The 21885-nt window shown below is 40.4% G+C and overlaps 1 protein-coding gene across 1 annotated transcript in view; it reads left to right on the plus strand.

The window, feature by feature from the left end:
* Window positions 1-21885, plus strand: part of LOC133126006 (cadherin-7-like) — a 112728-nt gene that overhangs the window by 8155 nt on the left and 82688 nt on the right. The window contains exon 2 of the mRNA XM_061237790.1: window positions 6297-6747. Coding sequence (XP_061093774.1) covers window positions 6520-6747 — 228 coding nt within the window. The 5' untranslated portion in view covers window positions 6297-6519. The remainder of the gene's footprint in view (window positions 1-6296; window positions 6748-21885) is intronic.

A 21885-nucleotide genomic window follows, 5' to 3' on the forward strand; every position in this document is an offset into this window, starting at 1 on the left:
AGGAGGAAATAAAAGGGCTTTACGGACAAAACTTTCTGCTGTCTGCAGCAGCATCAGTTGCAGAAAAAACAAAAATTGCTTCGAGCTCAAGGTTGCAGGCAGCTGTTTTGCTCCTCTTCTGCGTTAATGCATTATGCATTTTGTGGTCCCTGTGCTTAGACTTTTTTTAGGAGGGCTCTGGGTTACATGCAATAAGAAGCAATCATTTTCCTCCCCCCCCCCTTCCAAAGGCTGACCCTCACTGCAAGGTCCACCCGGACACAATAACACTACCACACGGCTTCCACAGTTCCTTATCCTCAAGCCGATTTCTGCTGCACCGATTTCCTCCACCTCCACTGGAACATCAGTGTCTTTCGTTTTTGTTCCCCTGCATTACCTGCAGCAGTGTTTGGCCCTGCTGTCTCCAGGCAGACGAGTCACCTTGAAAGTTTAACAAAGCGCAGAGTATAACCAGGAAAAAAGCTGATATGAGAAAGAACTTATGAAACACATCACCATGCCTTTGTCTCGTTGTGCTTGTTGGACACTCGTCTGCCATACTGTTCAGGCCACTGAGGAGGTGGTTTTGGGAACTTAACTCCAGCCAGTCGGAGGTGCGATTCTCTGTTAAGACAACCTTGTACAGATCCTGAAATTTCACAGTAAATAATCAGATGTAATCAGTGACTATAGGGTTGTGCCTATCCATGATTGATCAAGGGATTGATGATCTTCATGAGGGATCGACTATCTCTACTCCTAGAGTTGATTTAAAAAAAAAAAAATATATATATATATATACACTCAGTGAGCACTTTATTTGGTATTTTGTAGACTTATTGCTCTTCTGCTACTGTAGCCTATCCACTTAGAGGTTTGACATGTAATGCATGGTTATTTGCGTTACTGTCAGCTTCCTGTCAGCTTTGACCAGTCTGGTCATTCTCCACTGACCTCGTACACCATTATCTGCAAACTCTAGAGACTGTTGTATCTCAGAAACTCCTGTGATTTTCACGCTGTGATTTGTACAGGTCTACCTAATAGGTCTTGCGTGTATATCTATGGTGAATATGAATACTATGTATCCAAAGCAGATTACCTTATAAAAGGCGGCTTGTAGCGTAGTGGTTAAGGTATATGACTAGGCCCCGCAACGTCAGTGGTTCGATCCCCGGTGTAGCCACAATAAGATCCGCACAGCCGTTGGGCCCTTGAGCGAGGCCCTTAACCCTGCATTGCTCTTGGGAAGGATTGTCTCCTGCTTAGTCTAATCAACTATACGTTGCACTGGATAAGAGCGTCTGCCAAAATGCCATTAATGTAAGGTAGTATTCAGATATACAGGATTATTGTATGAAGAAAATTGTGCATCTTTTTTCTTCTGGCAAGTGAACATAATGTTCAGAAGATATTTGGAAGATGAGATTAGAGAAATAACAAGGCTTTACATGGAAAGTGAAACAAAGGTAATTTGTTGTGCACAATAAATATATGTTTGAATGCACCTCTTGACACATTGACAGATGCATGTATTAAATAACAGTGTGAGACAGACAGATAACTCACCCCTCCCACCACCCACATCCTTGGTTGACAGTTTGTCAGCACTGCTCCTGCTCTGAATACAGATACAGATCATTTTGTTGGTCGAACAGATCCAGACAGTGTTGTCTCAGCATACCCCTAAAACATAGTACACCATCATCCTTATCAGAACATGTGTGGGTGAATGTGCTTGCAACGATTTTGAGTTCCGAGTTCAGAATAAACTATTCCACAAAGAAGAAAGGTGCCTCCTCTGTGAACGTGATGTCACTTGCATAATCATAAGCAAGCAAACCCAGCGGAATCTGCGTCATCGTAAGATGCACAGATGGCTGAAATGAAAATAAATTTGGAATCATTCACACTAGACCCAGTGGGGGTGACATGCAGGGGGGCCGTAATTATTGCAGCCACTGACATGTGCAACCTGATTCTCATCTATGTGGATGTGCGTGTGCTAGTGTGTGTGTGTGCACGTTTTACTCAGTCCTAAATGACAGAAAAAGAAACGTGTGCACTACGGTGGTTTATCACTTCAAGGCATTTATCGCTGCTTGACAACCTCTTCGTTAAGACAAGTGGAATGTGCAGCATGAACCTATCACAGGATGTGATGTTGGCTGTTTTTATTTGGCTTCTGGGGAAAAGAAAAGTGTGAGGTTACCGTGCGCAGGAGCAATTATCTCACAGACCTCGACTCCTATCGCAGAGAGAGAGATAGAGAGAAATTCCATGAGAACAGCAACAACAGCAAGTGAAGGATGAACTTCTGAGCTAAATGTAAATGATATTGTATTCGAGTGGGATAGGATGGCATAAATTATAAATATGGACCAATATATCCAGGCAGAACACACAAAGAAAATCAACAACAACATTAGGATCAAAGATTCATACATTACAGTGAAGGCTAAAGGCTTGATCAAATGAAGAAGATAAAACAACACTCAGGATCTAAAAACTTTCCCAAACTCAAATAAAAAGGAAAAATTAAGTTGTAAGACAAAATTATATAAGGTAAGAAATACATTTTGTGAAAATACTTAAGGTTGAAAACATCCCTACACAAAAGTAATAGCCATTCTACTAGATTGTTCAATTCAGACAATAGCCATTTTGACAGTTATGAGCTATGAGCAATATGTTATGGTTTAACAGAGGAGGAAGGTAGAGGCCTAACCTGGACTGTGATCAGGTACCCTGACAATGTCACTAATGCTAAGGCCATAAAACATCATAAAGTACTGATGGAGAAAGTACAGAGGAACTGCAGACTGTGGTTATAATGCGGATAAGATGACTAAAACAAACCTGCTGTTTTACACCAACTATCCCAGTGCCTGGCACACACAACTTTTGCTCAACTTATAATGCATGTTATTTCTAAAGGATCCAGCTATGTAAGGGATAATCCATGATCTGCTTTTGTGGAATAATGACCTCAGTTCAGTTTGGCGGCCATCACATTATAATTATATAAGATTTTTATCGTTCAAAATGGTAAAAACATGTGTCTGGGGTACCTGATATAGTGATACAGTATACCCCAATTGTGGCATTGTGTTTTTTCCTTTTCCCAAGTAAAATAACATTTTCACAAATATGTTAAAGATCCGGGCGGCATGGATGGTACAGTGGGTAGCACTGCCGTCTCACAGCAAGGAGGTCCTGGGTTTGAATCCCCATCGGCTGGAGCCTCTCTGTGCGGAGTTAGCATGTTCTCCCCGCGTTTGCGTGGGTTTCCTCCCACAGTCCAAAGACATGCAGGTTAGGCTGATTGGAGAGTCTAAATTGCCCGTAGGTATGAGTATGTGAGTGAATGGTGTGTGTCCCCTGCGATGGACTGGCGACCTGTCCAGGGTGTATTCCTGCCTTTCACCCAATGTATGCTGGGATAGGCTCCAGCCCCCCTGCAACCCTGTTCAGGATAAGCGGGTTAGGATAATGAATGAATGAATGAATGAATGTTAAAGATCCCCCAGGAACTTTTCATTTTTAGAGTGTAGAAGTGGAGATTGATAAGTTTAAAGAGAGCAGACCGATGGACAATGACCAAATAAATCAACTCAGAGAGGAGATAAAGCCGGTAAAAGAGGAGGCAAGAACAGCCTCCTCACAGTTGGGCATTACGGACCTTTAACAGACAAACAACACCCTAGCACAATCTAGCCTTAGAGAGGAGCTAATGCAAAAAGTAAAAATAATACAGAGCCTGAAAGAGGAAATAATCAAACTCAGTGCCACCACACTACACAGTCAGGCACACTGCCAGCCACCCAGCCAAGGAGAGAACCACCACAGGCAGGGGGAGAACCAGCACAGATAACCACCCAGCCAAGGAGAGAACCAGCACAGGCAGGGGGAGAACCAGCACAGATAGCCACCCTGCCAAGGAGAGAGCCAGCACAGGCAGGGGGAGAACCAGCACAGGCAGGGGGAGAACCAGCACAGATAGCCACCCAGCCAAGGAGAGAGCCAGCACAGGCAGGGGGAGAACTAGCACAGATAGGCACCCAGCCAGGTCTACAGCCTGCAGAAAAACCAGCCAGATGCCCAACACAGCCAGTGAGAGAGCATAGTATTATGGGGCGACATTGGCTCAGGTGGTAAGAGCAGTCATATGGCATTTGGAGGGTTGCTGGTTCAATCCCGCCCTGGGTGTGTCAAAGTGTCCCTGAGCAAGACTCCTAACCCCCAAATGCTCCTCGGAAGCTGGCTGGTGCCTTGCATGGCCACCAATCGTCATGTGTATGAATGGGTGAATGAGAAGCATCAATTGTACAGCGCTTTGGATAAATGCCAACCATTTACCATTTAGGATTACCGACAAGAAGGTCGGGTACAAATGCCACTGAGAGACCCTCCATCATCTCATGGAGGAGAGAGACAGAGAGAGAGAGAAAGAGGGCAAGGCAAAAATAACTTTTACTTTTTGCAATTAAATTATTGAGCATTATTGAGCAATTATTGTAGATTGACCGTTATCCTTTCCAGAATAGCATTTTAGTTTGTCGGCCTTTCTGAAATTGAAGTACCATTGAGATTTGACAAATGTAAACACCGTCAAAATAATATATAAGGTAACTTGAAGTTCAAGTGGTCATTTAATCATAACATTACTTCACTTGTACATTACGCGTTTTACCAGGAGAGCGCTAAGGGAAAGCGCTATGGGAATGATCTTGATGCAGTCCCCTCATGTCCCTGTTTGCACTGCCCCGTGCTTATGGCATTGCCCTGGTCAACTGCGGCACTTTGGAGGCAGCAGACTTAAACTGCAGAGTCTGGAGGTCAGAAAGAACCAATCTTTTTATGTCAGTGACAGCTTAAATTTATTTCAGATCTTGTAGATGTGGCTCCACTACACTTATCACCTGGCTTGTTATTCTTGCATGAAAGGATATGGGGATAAGATTTTTTTTAGGTTTGAATGATAGAGAAAAAAAAAAAGAATTCACAGATGACCTTGCATTTAACTGAGCATTTTATTGGGAACACTATACTGATACTGGTGAGGACCTCCCTTTGCTCTCAAAACAGCCTCAATTTTTCGCGGCATGGATTTCACAAGATTTCCTTTGAGATTTTTTTCCATGTTGATATGATGCAAATCTCCCATTTACCACACCCTAAAGGTGTTCTATTGTATTCAGATTGGTGACTAGGAAGGCCACCGAAGAACATTGAACTCATTGTCATGTTCATGAAACCAGTCTGAGATGACTTTTGCTTTGTCACATGGTGCATTATCATGCTGGGAGTAGCCAAGAGAAGATTGGTACATTGTGGCCATGAAGGGATCAAAGTGTGTCATGAAAACATCACACATTATACATTGCAAGGAAAATTTGAGTGAAGTACAGAAAAACCCACCTATAACATGATAAGTGGGGTCCAGAAAATGCAATCGCATAAAATATGAGGTCAAGTTATTGTGAAGTTAATGAAAAATAATATTTTTTCAGTTGGTCTTCCAGTTACTGTGTGAAAAAAGGTGAAAAAGTGTTCACACATTATTTCCTGGTTTATAAGGCCCAACTCAAAATGCACATACACAAGATAAATTTATCTTGTGCTTTATAAGGCCAACCAGCTCGTCAGGAGCATTTGGGGGTTAGGTTAGGACATTTTGACAACTAAATACGTGAGTTGTCCTGACTGAAATATAATCATGCATAAATCCTTGCCAGAAATGGCATTGTTTTGGTTTTCTAATACAGTACCATAATACTGTATCTCTAATTAGCATACTAAAAGAGAGATGTTGGGTGAATTATAAAAACTTTTTCTCAGATATTAAATATCTTCGTCATAACATGTACTGAAATCGCATAATACTCGCAGCAATATAATTGCTTAAAGACATTGTCTAGGGTTTATCTGCTACACTGTTGAGTCCATGCAAAGTCAAGAGTGCTTCACAGCTGATGAACTTAAACATTGGATGGCAATCAATGCAATGATCATGCCAAGCAAGGATCACATGTATCCAAATTTGTGTCTTAATGGTGGGGCTTTGTGGGGGGTTTCTCCGTATCTTCTAATCTATTTTACAATCATTCACGTTTATTTGTACTTAACAGTAAATGATACTGAACTTCCTCTGTGTTGACCATTGAAAGTGGCCGCTTCTCTTTCTGGGGCTGATATTATTATATCAGCTGACACATCACCTATAAAGGGACTGTGGACACCAAGGTTATTTAGCTTATTTTGCTTTTGCTCTCTCTCACAATTTCTCACTCTCTCGCTCTCTCTCCTGATAGGTACCACTTACCGCAACGTGTGAAGAGGCCAATTTTGAAGCCACTGACCTGCGTCCCTACTGTGGCCACCTGCCATGCTTATCGCTTCATCCCCAAAGTGACAGGAATCACCCTTTGACCTGCGCTCAGAAGCACCTTCATCCGTCCTCCAGACATTCCACAGGGTTTTTGGCGTCGCCCTCGTCATCGTTTTTTTCCCGTGGCTTTTCCAGTCCAGGCCCAGATGCGGTTGCGCGGCCCGCCTGTGTGCAGCTTGGTGGGCGTGGTGACTCTACTGCTCCCCCTGTGGGAGGCGGGCTGCTTGGAGCTGAGCGTCGACTCGAGGCTTCGGCCCCTGACGGAGCCCAGGGGACACGAAGGGACTCTGCGCAGGCATAAACGCAGCTGGGTGTGGAACCAGTTTTTCGTGCTGGAGGAGTACACAGGAAACGACCCCCTCTATGTGGGCAAGGTAATGCTATCTTCATTTAGCAGGTTGGGGTTTTGGTCTGATCCGTGCGATTCCGGGTAGGGAGGCTTTGTGCCGTGTGGGCCTTTGAGCGTAAGGATTAAGCAGCCTGAATAACAGCTAAGTGACGCAGGGAATGCCAGGAGAATGCAATATTCCACCAGAGATTCTCTACTTTACATTATAATTGCACTACAGTATTCACAACACTGTACTTAAGGATACTTTTAGTGCACAGGAAATAGGAAACAGTTCCCAAAAGAACTGTATTGTACAGAGAAATGATGTTATGAAAGCTAGCTTTTTGAAGCTATAATTTGAATTGACTCTACTGTGGCAGGCACTAGTTTTATCTTCTCGGAGGGGTATCTGCTGCTTGATGCTATGTGTTTAATATTGAAATTCTCACTGATATTATAGTATATAATAGATACTACAGGTATCATTACAATTGCAAGTATCATTGAAGCCTCTATCAAACAAAAAGCACTGTGTTCAGTCATCATTATTATGCTATCAGTTACATAATGGAAAACAAGCCTGAGGGACATTCCTCTTTAAAAATCAGTACACACTGTGTTTTATAAGAGGTACATAATGGTGGATAGAGGGCTCCGAATTGGTTAAGTTGGCATAGTTCTTCCTCTGAGCTCAGACAGTTCCCTGAACATTATAAATGGTTATAGCTTGAGTCTGGTTAAATGTCATTAAGCATTAATGGTACACAATTGGCTGCATTCTGTTCTGGTAGGATGGGTTTAAATCAGCATGTTTTTCATTTTTATCCCCTAGAGTAGCATCTTCTATTGACTCATCTGACTTTGAGTGACTTTACAATGCTGGCCCCTGGAGAACATCGCTGAGATAATTAGTTGTTTATAGTATCACAGAGGACAATGTCTTCAGTATACTTGAAGTTATAACATATTCTATTTTCTTTTTTTTTCTTCTGAAAAACATGTTATGTATTCAACTTTATTACTGCACTAAAAAGGTTAATGCCACTTCAGATGTCTTTCCTTGATAATATCAGGTAAAGATAGGTATATAGCAAAGTTGTAGCTAGTTTTCTGAGAGTGTTGCTATTAAACAACTGATTTCTAACTCACTGTTGGTTTTGTGTATTTAGATTTTCATAGTAATAGCTAGCTGATAAGAAAATTCTGCATTACTATTGTATTGAATAGTATTTATTCACAATTGTTGTATAATATATAAACCTAGCCACTTGTCATGGCTGGTCATTATTGTTGACGATAGGTAGTTAACTATCTTCAACAATAATACTCTAATTTGATTATAGCTAACTAGCTACCGTCGACCTATTATTCTTTATTTACATATTTCATACTCCATACTTTAGGCGGCACGGATGGTGCAGTGGGTAGCGCTGCCGCCTCACAGTAAGGAGGTCCTGGGTTCAAATCCCTGTCGGCCGGGGCCTCTCTGTGCAGAGTTTGCATGTTCTCCCTGTGTTTGCGTGGGTTTCCTCCTGGTACTCCGTTTTCCTCCCACAGTCCAAAGACATGCAGGTTAGGCTGATTGGAGAGTCTAAATTGTCCATAGGTATGAGTGTGTGAGTGAATTGTGTGTGTGCCCTGCGATGGACTGGCGACCTGTCCAGGGTGTATTCCTGCCTTTCGCCCAATGTATGCTGAGATAGGCTCCAGTCCCCCAGCGACCCTGTTCAGGATAAGCGGGTTAGGATAATGAATTAATGAATGATACTCCATACTTTGAAAGTTGTACGCTGCTCAGTAAACATATGGATCCTGATAGTGTCCATACTGAGGCAGAGCTTTTCAGAGCCACTTTATGTGCTTTAAGATGGGTAAGCAACGTGGCCTGTCTGTCGCATGAACATGGTTCCATGGGATATATATGTCCACACCTGCTTCAGTGAGTGTGGGAGAGCTTCTGTGACAGTGTCAAGTGTAGAGACCCAGGCTGCATGCTCACACAGACACACACACGCACACACACACTCACACATTGGAGTAAATGGAATTGACTACTCACACAGGCTGCAGAGACTCTGAACATTAGCTCAGATTAACTTGTTTTCCCGTTATAAAGCAACACTTGGAACAGCAAGGAGGCATTTCGGCACTGTAGTTAAAATGGACAGCTCCCTTGTGGTTCTGTGCCCAGTCAATTGTTCTGCATTCAACTGCAACCAGCAGTAATAGTACAGTGTGGACACTATTCATTTATAACATACTTGAGAGCTGTTTGCCAATTGATCTCTATAGTTATGGTGAATTGTATACTCACATTTTGTCTTCCTTTGGTGAAATCTTAATTTGAGCACAGAGAAGTACATTGCTAAATCTTTAAAAGGTTTTTTTTTCTTCTCTGTCTTTCAAAGTGTGTATTCATGAATAGTCTTCAATTTTACATTTTATAATAAAAAAGTAATTATGAGCACCTTCATGGATTGAGCTTGATGTCCAGGGAAAAATTCCTGGCACTGCCACTGATGAGTTCAGAACAAAAGAGTTCAACTTCAATTGATCGTTAATGTGCCTGTACCTTTGTGCAGGTGTGCCAGTGCCTTGTGCTCTCAAGGTCCATTCATAGCAGTATCTGAGCGTGTTCTCTTTATGTTCTCCAGAAGGAATAAGGTTCTCTCTCTCTCTCTCTCTCTCTCTCTCAACACATAAGGGAAATCACACATACGGATTACTTTAATCATAATATTTAATAATGAAAAGACAAACCATGGTATAAACATTGAACAGAGTGTATGTCAGTCCATGTAATCAGTAGTGAACGCAAGTGCATGGCTGAAGAATGTAATATTGCATGTGTGTTGTATGCAATATATAAATCTAAAGACTGGGAGCTCTCTCCATAGCAGTCCGCTAATGAGAGAGAGCACAGTTTCCCAGAGAGCCTTTTAGCTGCCTGGAGCCCCAATGCACAGCAGGTGATGCCTCTGCCTACCCCACCCTGCAATCAATAACTTGTGGGAGAATATGAAAGAGAGAGAGGCGCGACAATACAGGCTGGGCCTCTCTCTCTCTCTCTCTCTCTCTCTCTCTCCTTCTGGTTGTGTATGTCTCTCGTTCTCATTTTCTCACTCATTGTCAGCTGACACCACAGCTCACCGTCGCTGGGCATGTCACACAAGCCCACTGCCAAATTGAATATCGAATGCAGTGCTGTGTACTGTATATCAGGTGTTTGATCTGGGATTAAATAGAGACAGATGTAAGGCTGGGCTCACTGCCCACTCTCAGGACTTGCGTTGGGGAAAGAAAAGGGAAGCCCCATTCAGCAGTTGGTCTGAAAAAGTATTAATGAGCTATTATTAATCAAGTTTTAAGTGTGATCAAAAATGTTGAATATATATCCAGCATTTAATGAAGAGGGACTATGCATATTCATTGTTATTGTTTTAAACAATAATCTGATGCACTGTACAGTAGCAATTATAGTTTCCCTGCATTTTAAATTGTTGTCACAGGCTTCTAAACAGATGTGAAATGCAGCCAACAAAATCAAGAAGATAACACACAACTTAGCATTGTAACAAATGCATTAAATGTCATTGATTTAACATACAATGAGCTCCATAATATCTGGGACAAAAGCCTTATTTTTTGCCATCTGTAGCCTATGAATTTGTAATCAAACAATTCACACATGCAGATTCTCAGCTTTTAATAAACACATAGTAAGAAATGAATTGAACATTGTTTGTATGCACATCCCACCCTGTTTAGCAATGTCCATGAGGTGACATATTTACATATATGTGTGGGCTTGTTCTACACGTGGATTTATTCACATTTGCAGTTCCATTTATGTATCATATCCTAATCCACATGAGATCAGTAGGCTGCATGTCAGAACAATAAGTCTATTCATACACTATTATATGCATAATTCCCTGCATGTACTGGTTTTCAGTCATCACTGTCCCTGTTATATGGTAGTTCTGTTAGTTGTTCCGGAGAAGTATGTTCTCTCATACTACCATATTGCATTAATATAAGCTTTATGTGTGAAGATCATTATAGTATTTAGTCACAGTTCATCTTCAGCAAGGATACAGTATATGCAAATGTCTTAAATGCTTAAGTGCTGAACATAATTGTATTTCATTGAGTGGTTGACAAAATACATTTTCAGACGTAGCCTACTATGATTACAGTCATGGTAAATAGCAGCTTAAGAGATGTGGCATAAAAACACTAATTTCACTTCACACATCTTTCAGATAGCTCTTGCTTTCCCACTTCTGTTTCAATAGGTCATGCAGGTAAAGAGCAGCCAATGTATCATGTGCTGCTCTCTGTGTGACTATGAGCATTTTTCTATGAATGTATCATGTACGTGCACAAGTCATTGGTGGAGTCTTAGCTTTATGGAACATTTTCAGGAAAAAAGTGAAAAGCACTCGAAAATGCAACTGTTTGGTGCAACGAGCACATACACCTTGTAATTCTCATTATGATTGTTTGATGCTGTACACCTAGATAAAGATTTTCACAGGGCTTTATGTTGTCATATACTACCCTCGGTGACATTTAATATAGGGGATGTGTGCTTTTTGATTTGACAAGTTCCATTACCGTACCTGAATTTGTTGGCATATTTATTTATTTGGTCCAGAGAGACTTACAAGCCATCAAGGCAAGATCATTTCAATGCAGAATTAATTTTATGATGGAGACAAAAGGTGAGATTCCATCGAATTGTGTGCTTCACTTTTGTTTTGCGATATTGACCAAGGGGATATTGACCAAGATCACTGAGACTGATAAGATTATAGGTATTTACTCATTAACTAATTAACACCAATAAAACAAAGCTATCCCCAATTCCAGCAACAAAGCTAGGGACAAGGGTTCACAAAAATTTTTAGGCCATCGTACCTTCATTAACAAATAAATCTACAATCTTAAAAATTGTCCAACAGTTTATTTCTGCTGTGGGAACTAGGCTACGCATTCTAGAGCTCCTAAAACTTAAACTTGTTACAAGATATTTAAGATATTCCTGAAGCCAAAAAATTTTGGTTTTTTGAGAATCTAGCCAATTTCTTGTGTATAGTGTAACCATGGAGAAAGCCAGTCGAGTAATTCAGTCTCCACCCAGCGAAAACACCCCCGAGCTCTACTTGAAATTCCTGGAAAGTCGCCCCTTTCCAGGGAGTAGATTGGTCAAAGGGCGGTGCTTTTATATTTTCAATTCGATAGCCTCAACATAACCTGCCCCGGACCAGGTTAGTCGTGGAGCACACATTGCCCCGGGGATATACCACGATTTAAAGTAGTCAGCTTCTTATACTACAGTCGTATGCAAAAAAGTGGGCACCCCTGGGCAAAAACATGATCTGTAAATGTTACAGAGTTAAACATGAGACCTTTCTGCTCATTTTAAAGCAAGATTGCTTTTTATTTTCATTTTTACTGTTTATAAATCATAAAACAGGAATATTTTGGATTATTCTAACTCTGACTAAATATCCTACTGCAGTGGCTGTTCTGTCCAAGTTGTCCAATGATATGAGAATGAAGATGGTTGATTTCCACCAAGAAGGTAAACAACTTTCAACATTTCAAATTACCTATTTCCACTATTAAAAATATTCAAAAATTGGAAGATAAATGGAACAGTTGAAGTCAAGGCAAGGTCTGCAAGACAAAATAAATGTTCAGATAGAATGGCCTGAGACCTGGTGAGAAATGCTCAAAAGAACCCACAAATCACTGCAAAAGAGCTGCAAAACGTAGCTGCAAAAGAGTAGCAGGCACAGGACAACAACACAACATACTTCAAACAATAAAGACCTACATGGCAAGAGTTGCCAGAAAGAAGCCTTTCCAAGACCTCAACACAACATTAAGCATCTGAAGAATGCAAAAGAAAACAATGAGAAGCCTGAAGCCTTTGGAACAATGTGCTTTGGCTGACGAAACCAAGACTGAACTTTTTGACCACCACCAAAGAAAGTATCTTTTGGAGAAAAAAGGGTGAAGAGAAGAACACCTTGCCAACTGTGAAGCATGGAGGCGGATCCATTATGATTTGGGGTTGTATAGCAGCTGGGAGCATAGCAAGTATTGTGCCAGTGGAACGAAGAATGGATCGACCAAATATTAAGAAATTTTAGAGTCGAATGCTTGAAGGTCAGTCCAGACGTTGAAGTTGAATAGAGGTTATTCCATCAAGACAATGATCCCAAGCATACCTCAAAATCAACCATGAAGTTCATCCAGGAAAGATGAAGGTTTTGGAATGGCCACGACAGTCCCTACACTTGAATATTACTGAAAATCTGTGGAGAGATCTCAAACATGCTGTACATGCAAGGAGGCCAAAGAATGTTTCTGAGCTAGAGGTGTTCTGCCAGGAAGAAGAATGGGGGAGAATTCCAAAAGCAAAAATTGAAAGTCTCTTTAGCTGGCTAGAGGAAGCGCTTGCAAGCTGTTATAGTACTAACTGGCAGGGTTCCCAAACTTTTGAGCAGGACCTTTTTCCTTTTTTATTATTTTGTAAAAATGTGTCAAAACTTATGTAAAAAACAATCAAAAGAATAATGATCTTGCTTTAAAATGAGAAAAATTGTGTCATGTTTAACTTTGTACCATTTAGTTAACTTCTGTTCACCAAGATATGAATTATATCTATATAATTATATAACGGCTTTTTTACCAGTTTGCCGAAATCTTTGCATATGACTGTATTTGTTTCATATAAAACTAAAAAAGTGTTCCCTATCAAGCCAAATAATCCTTTCAGAAACCTTTTCTTAAGAGTTGAATATGGAAAACCCAGGGTTAGAGCTTAGGTTAATAGTCCATAGTTCATAGTAAACCCCCCACACACACACACACTTATGCATCCGGATGACAAGTTCCCTGTTATGGTTTAGTAACTATAATGGAAAATTAAACATAGGTGAACTGTATGGTTGGACATAAATATCAAGCCAATGGCCTTCCATAGTTTGTTTAGTAAACTGGTGAGTCTACACAAATACTATCCATTGTTTTTATTTTCTTTATATCCACAAAATGTGCTGTATGACACACATGCCCTCTTGAATCAGCAGGAATTGTGAATTTGGCAGATTATCAATAAACACACTAGAATATCTGTGAAGAAGGCAAGAGAAATATTGAATCTTACTGAGGATATTTAAGAGCATTATCTTTTAGTCAGGTTGATATCAGTGAATCCTGTGTAGCCATCTTAACACGTTCTCTCAAACTCTTAGGTGTATTACATAGCTGAATAAATATGTGTGGTTTGCTGAGATACTAGAAAACAGATATTAAACTTTACATTTGATTCCTGCCACAGAGCTCTGCTGTAAAACCCCATGGAAACTGAATAAACCTGAACCCAGCAGGCGGCAAATAATGAAACCACCTCACCTCTATAGAGGCCTTTCTCATGACAAAGTCCTGTTGTAATACACTGTGGTCACAGCTACGCCTTTATGTTGTTAGAATCATACTGTACTGTGACATATAGAACAGAGCCTGATATGGCTTATGTTTAATTATAGAGCTAAGGACCCATCAATAATAAAGTAGCCAACTTCAGGCTACCAGAGAAAAAATATCTTTTCTATCTGAGAATCAGAAAGACAAGAAGAAAACGCACAAGGATCCATCACATCCACCTTTATTATGCGCCCTTCAGATTCTTGCAGATTTTTGCTGTGAGCCCTTTATTGTTTGACTTGTTCTGTGGGGGTGAGGCAGAAAGGGCTTCTGCAGTAGAAATTAAAAAAACGATCTCATCTTTCGGGCCAAGCTTATCCTTTCGCAAAAAGGTGGGATGCTCGCCTCTAGCGTTAACTGTCAGATTTAGAATTTTGGAAACGATGCTTCATTAAGGTCGAGAAAACTTTGCAGTTAGACTGAGGCAAGTCCACTGACCTCAAATTTTGGTTCTGCCACAATGTATGATAAATAGCATGTAAGAACTGAGGAAAAAGTCAGTGATTGACATTGCAAACATAATAACCCTCTAATTTAAGTGTTGATTAGGCCATGAGATAAAGCTTTTTCAAATGTATAAATGGGAAAAGAACTTCTCCAACTGGAGAATTGGAGGACTCATGGTGCATGTCCCTACTGTAAATAAATATTCATAAATGTACCTTTGAAACCTTTGACGTTAGCTAGCAGAGCATGGAGAGTTACAGGTATATGGAAAAGGTCACCACCTGACAGCAATGACATATAAGCCAACCAAATCTGAAATCTGGGTAGCTTGCTATATAGGTTTGCAATGTATTGATGTGTGGCAACTCAGGATGACATATAGCCTTCTACTACTACTTCCAGTAATGAAAACTAAGTTAGATCATTTAATTTCAATCTGGTAACCATGTCATACTATATCATATTTTTGAACCTTGGTGACATTGCTTGACAACTTGCCATATATTGACATGGTATAGCATTAATCAGCTAATTTAGTTTTCCAAAGATTTGTTCCTCCTTGCACACCTTTACATTATGCTTAGCCCATGCAGCTGCTCATACAACAAGCCATGCTGCAAGTATGGGCCCTATGGTGCATTTATCAAAGAAAGCAGTATACGTACTGTGTAAGCTATAATAATATGAAAGTTGCTGCGATGAGTGAGTAATCTGCAAATCCTTTTTGAAGTAAACATTTCTAGACTTCCCAAGCACCATGTTCTGAGCCCAAAGGTGTTTTGATCCATGCAAGCTTATGTGGTGCAGCTTGACAAGAAACATTTTGCTCGGTGATGATGTATGTTTTTTTTCTTAAATTTATTTTTACTGCATTCATTAGCATTGTGCCTTTTTTTGCTTTTTGAAATGCCCCAGCATGGCAGTCAGTCTGGATGCTCAGACAGTGTCCCTCTCTGACCCACAGTTGGATGTTCACGTTCCAGTGGACACAGTCTCTCCTCACCCCCAGGCAAAGAGCTCCCACACTGTGACGGGTCACCACCACACACAGCAGGCAGCACCTCTGTGCTGTGAATAAGTTATTTTTAGTCTTTGATTCTAAGGAAATGATGAAAAGACAAATAGACACCAGTTAAAGTTGGATGTTTGGAAGTTTAAAAAAGGTTGCAATTCCTACACAGAGCACCCAAGATAAATACCATCAAATTAAAGGTGACAATGTGCACTTCACCTCATAGTCATTGTTTCATTTTAAATCCAGTGCTGGAGTACAGAGCCAAACAGAAATTATACCACTGTCCAAATAATTATGGAGTGCACTGTATATCACCCCTGGCTTTAATATTCAAAATTCCCGGTATACAGAGCAGTAGATTAGCAGGATTACATAATGGCAAGAACAGGCCATTCAGCCCAGCAATGCTTGCCTTTTCCTACCACTAAAGTGTACCCACTGCTTAGGTTGCCTAAAAGCTAACCACTTCCCACAATACTCTGCATTACATTACATTAATGGCATTTGGCAGATGCTCTTATCCAGTGCGATGTACAGTTGATTAGACTGAGCAGGAGACAATTCTCCCCTAGAGCAATGTAGGGCTTTGCTCAAGGGCCCAACAGCTGTGCGGATCTTATTGTGGCTACACCGGGGATCAAACCACCGACCTTGCGGGTCCCAGTCATGTACCTTAACCACTACGCATATTCTTACCATTCTCATTTTGATAATGAGTTTGTCTGGTGGTACCTTATCAAATGCTTTTTGGACATCTAAATATTCAATATCATAAGCCCTGCTCACTTCAAAACACTTGGTATCATCCTCAAATAATTTTTATCATGCATGACCTGCTCTTACAAAAACCATGTTGGTTGTAGATATATAACACTGTCCTTGTTATATATCTTACACAGTTTATTTCTTTTTTCATTTTTCTTTTTAATAAAGTCCCTAGTTTAAATAATCCTGCGCATAAGCATACGCTGACCCAGTGCAAAAGTTCAGGTGCTGCCCATCACGTTCGTACAGCTCACCCCTGTCCTAAAAAAAGTCCCCATACCCCATAAATGTGTACCCCTCTCTCCTACAAACATTTTGCAGCCATGTGCTAAACCTGCAGATAAAGTTTGGTTTCCCTCCACTTTTACGTGGTACAGGTAGAATTCCCGAGAAGGCTACCACAGAGATTCTGCTCCTAATCCTTTCTGCTAATTCCACAACCTCAGAACTTCAAACCTGCTCTTACCTATGTCATTGGTCCCTACATGGACCATGACCACTGGATCCTTCCCTAATCTGGCCAGGGGCTTGTCTACAAGCTCCAAGAAATCTCCTACCTGGATACCAGGCAGGCAATTTACCATGCCAGATTATGCAAACTATGCTGTCTACGCCTCTATTAATTGCGCCCGACTATCACCCAACTCTCTCACCCTGCCTGGTTTGATGTCTCCCCCCTCCCTACTGGCTGTGACCTGCACACTAGCTCCTCAAAAGACGTACTATGTAGTTCCTGGAACTCTTTCAATTCTGAAATATGCAACTGGCCGGTGAGCTGGCCCTCCAGATCAACAGTCTTGCTCTGGCAGCTGACAGTGATGATAGATGAATGGCTGAAGGAAAATCGCTCATTCTACACCCCTCGCCTAGCTTAGACCACATTTTACCCCATCTCCATCTCTCCCCCTAAATCAACAAAGTTTCTGCCCAGATGGCGACACCAAATACCACTGCTTAAAAAAGCATGAGGTGGATCCAAACAATTAGTAGCAGTAAACTGGAGAGATAAAACGCCTCTTAGCTTTATAAGTTTAACTGGCTAAATTACTGCACAAAGAGAATGATTAGGTGCTAATGCTAAATCAACAATATCTAACTTAGTGTTGCTGCTTAACAAAGGCCAGCTCACCCAAATAAAATAAATCTTTGTACTAACTAGGTAGCTAATATTTTATATGTCACAGGACCAAATACAACCAACAATTTATCCGGAATCCTTTTAAAATATACTACAGCTAACGTCAATGTTACCTAGCCTAGCACTTAACAATGGAGGTAACCTATCCACAACAGTTAGTTAAGACTGGACAAGAAAAATGCCTCTTAACCTTTTAACATTATCTATACACTTAGTTTGACACAGAAGGATGACCAGATGTGGAATAAATGTGGTTACAGTCAGCTAACTAAATGGTGGTAGGTTAACTAAAATAAAATAACCCTTGTACTGGGTTGCTAACTAATTAGCTACCTAGTACTTTTATTTATCTCAGGACAAAATATACCCATTCATACATTTATAATTGACTACAGTTAACATTAACACTTAATGCTGGAGGCAAACTATTTGTGTCCAAGACGGCGAACAACCTCCCAAAAAACCTTGTTAGTTTGAGATCAGTTGGATTATCTAAGTGGCTTGCAGCCGAGAGCTTAAGGAAGGAAAAAAACGGTGGAAAAGTCCCTCTCTGTCCTCTAGTGGGAACAAAGATTTTCACTTTAAAAGTAAATACACTTGGCCTTGTTTAGCTATAATATGTTTTTTTGAAATGCAAACTACTATTAGCCTCCCACTTAAAAGCACAAGACAACTCCACTCAATGTCACTTGTCTCCATCAACCATAAAACTATATAACTCGATAAAACAGAATGTGCATAAGGGCATAGCTCGCACTCTATGAATTAGCCTATATGAGAGTTTGAATCTTAAGCAGTCTGCCTAGTGGAGAGTACATGTGGACAATAGGCTATACAGGGCTGTAGCAGTTGTGGACCTGTGCTCATACACCCTGATGGAGAGCAGGCTGATGTTAGCGCGAGGGCTGATCAATTTAATTTGGAAAACACAAACATACCTTAGGTGTGACATTTTCTCAGAGTGGCGGAAATAGTTGTGCTGACACAGGAACAAGTGACACAATTCATGAATTTCCAATGAGGTAGTTTTTGCCACCTTCATCTACTTTGAAGAAGCAATCTTTTCTGAATTGCCCCAGATTCCATGTGGTAATTAAATTGTGAAGTTATATTTAGTTTCTATTGATTGTGTGTGTGACTTCACTGACACAACAATAATATTTGCACCAGAAATATTTATGAAATCTTGACATATATGCATACATCTGCCTTCTACATTACTACAGGTGTTTATTTTTGTTTTGTATTGTATTAATGTTGTTTAATTATGGATATTATTGCTGTTATTGTTATGCAGCCACACCCCCACAGCACAAATGAGCAGCTATGGCATTCCCCGCTGCTTCTAAAAAAACCTATTGTGCTTCTGTGCAATATTTAAAAATACAGCAGCATGCCCACGGTAGTAAGTACTCAAACTGAATTCAACATGTGAATGGCACTTGTAAACATCACTGTCAGTCATCATCAGTGCAGGATTATGACTAAATACGGTAAAGTGGGTATCATTGAAAATGATGCCATTTTTTATCATTTTACATAAGATTATAAGATCAGAGCTACAAAATGAGTCATCACATGTCGGGATTGACCAATTAATTTTGGTGATATGGCTGCTTACAGTAAATTACTGTATATGTGTCTGACAGAAGTGGTTTTGAGTGAAAACCGGCCCAACAGCCACTATTGTGAAGGTTGGGAGCAGGACAGTATGGCTGCCGGTACTACTGTGGGTGCGAAATGTCGGTGGGAGCTTAAGATGGGAGGTTTAAGCTGTGTTTTCTTTTTTTTTTTGCTGCAAAACTGTTTCATTGAAATAAAGGACACAACTGAATACATTTTACTTTTTTATTTCTAAAATATTCTGGTTTGGTTGTATAGAGGTATGCTAATGAAAAATGTCATATCATACTCACATTGAGAAAAACAGTACAAAACTGCACTATTTGGAGTGCGCTTTTTAACTCTCTCTCATCTTAAAAATCGAGATAATGCACAGCTGGCTTGCTTGAGCAGTGACCACACACAAATCGCAGGGTTGCACTTCATGCATTTACCTTTAGCTTTATTCTGAGTCCATTTGCAGGCCTGATGCTGCATTTTCTCTCCAGGAGTGGGTGTGCGAGCTACCTGCGACGGTAACTTCATAGCTGCAGCTGCTGCCTCAGCTTTTGACTTCAAGCTAATTTCACGTCAGGTTCATTATGAAGTCTCCCCTACTCTCTGACTTGTTAAGACATGGTTTGAATTGCAAGAGAAGGTTGATATTGTAAAAATAAAACAGTATCCAGCATGAGTGGCTTTTCCAGTTAGTAATCCAGCTTGGTGAAAAACTCCCTGGATCCTTAAAATTTGGCTCAGGCTACTGAAAGAAGTAAAGCAACGCAACTATCTTAAAATCAAATATAGTTTTGATCAGTGGAGATGTTTTAAAGGAGCAAAGAACGTATATACTATATGGATAGATTTCCAAAATAAATGTCAACAGCATGTTCAAGTTTAATGGGCTATATCCAAACTCGTTTCAGGTATGAGCATATGTTTTGCGCTTGCTTCTGATTATGTCGCTTGGTAATGATGATCTAGAAAAAGAAACCAGTGCTACCCACAATAATTCAAATATGGTCATTTTAAGGCCAAATATTTAGGAAAAGTGGAAGGAGGAGAGTGTTGTATTTACAATGCTGCAGTAATTTCTATTTTAAAATCTAAATGCCATGGCATGGCCTCCAGCTTTTCTATTGTTAATGCAGAAAGTCAAAAGGGCAGCGACAACAGTGACTTTTCATCACCACTTAACTTGAATTAATTTTCACAGCTACAGCTGTTCCACCAACAAAGAAGAATGTGGCAGACCAGCAGGAAAAGCGACCAGACTCGGCTACATTTATATGATATTCTTTTTTTCCCATATGTGCAGATTGTGACATGTAATGGGTTTATAGCTGAATGATAGGAGAATATTTCAAGATTCCACATCTGTGCTTATCTCATTTTTGACCGAAATCTAATTTGACAATATTTTTCAAGCATTATTTTAAGCTGAGAGCTGTGCATTTGTACTCCCTTTACAATCACAGTCACAATTTAGTGTCAATTACGTTATCGGGAAAGACGATTGAGGTGATGCAAATGGGATAATTGTTTGTGAAGGGACCTAACAAAGAGCCTATCACGACCTGTTGGCCCTAGTGATGACACTTGCATAACAAGATGAGAGAGAAAAATATGTTTGTGTTGACTCTATTCAATATATGACTTTGTATATTGGACAGCAGTAAAAAATATATATGCCAAGCAATGTTTTGGTAAACCCACTGGTATGTGGGTAAGCCTGATGATGACCACAGGTGAATACTTTTCACACATTTCGGATTTTGTTAGCTGTTCCTCTGCAGGTGAAAAAAAAGAAAAAGAATATCCCCTTTTGTAGAGGAAGGGTAGAAAGTCACTGTTTTTTATTCATTTTTTTTTTTTTTTGAAGAATGACTCAAGCCTGACCTTTACTTTAGGACAAATATGTGAATAGGGAAGGAACACGGATATGAGGGGGTGGCAGTAAAAGCTTGGAGTGCTATATAGAATAAGATCTTGACAAGTTGGTGGGTGTACACGATTGGATTACAATGCAATGAGGTGAGAGTTTTAGAGTTTTAGAGTTGTCAGGTTGTCAATGAAAGGAGACTAATGTGATGTTTTTATTATTGCTGAGGTAATTTGTGGGGTGTACAGCTCTGTTTGGAGGACACCGGGTTGTGATGAAAATGTGGACAATGACAATTTTTGAGAAAAAAGGGAGAATTGTCAGCAGTGAGCATGTCGTTGGAAGGAAGACAGTGGGAAATAAATTGTAGGCAGGAACCGAGTGTGATATTACATGTCGAAGATAACAGAGCAAAAGAAAAGGACTGAGAGGAATATTTGTGGCAGTATTGGTTAATATACAGTTTTCATCAATGACTGTGCTTGATGCTGACTCTTTCTGGAATGTGATAGAATCTTCAGAAAGTCTCACAAAAGAGCCTTGTTAAGGCAAATATGGACTGTATGAAAAACGTCTTCTGGGATCTTCTGCAGCATTTTATCAGTAGCCAAGACTCTAGCAGCTGAAATTCAAACTGCAGGCTAGGCTCACAAGAGAATTTGAAGTGGTAGAGCCACAGAATGTAAGTGAAGGTCAGGTGCTGAGAAGTGGTGGTCATGGATGAAAGAAAGGAGACTGACAGAGCGGCTTCTTCTTCTTTCGTATATCGTCAGATGGCCAACTCAGTGTCATGCAGCCACGCCCTCGTCTCCGGTCCTAAGTCGAACAG

The sequence above is a fragment of the Conger conger genome, chromosome 4 (genome assembly GCF_963514075.1).
Source record: "Conger conger chromosome 4, fConCon1.1, whole genome shotgun sequence".
Classification (NCBI taxonomy): Eukaryota; Metazoa; Chordata; class Actinopteri; order Anguilliformes; family Congridae; genus Conger; species Conger conger.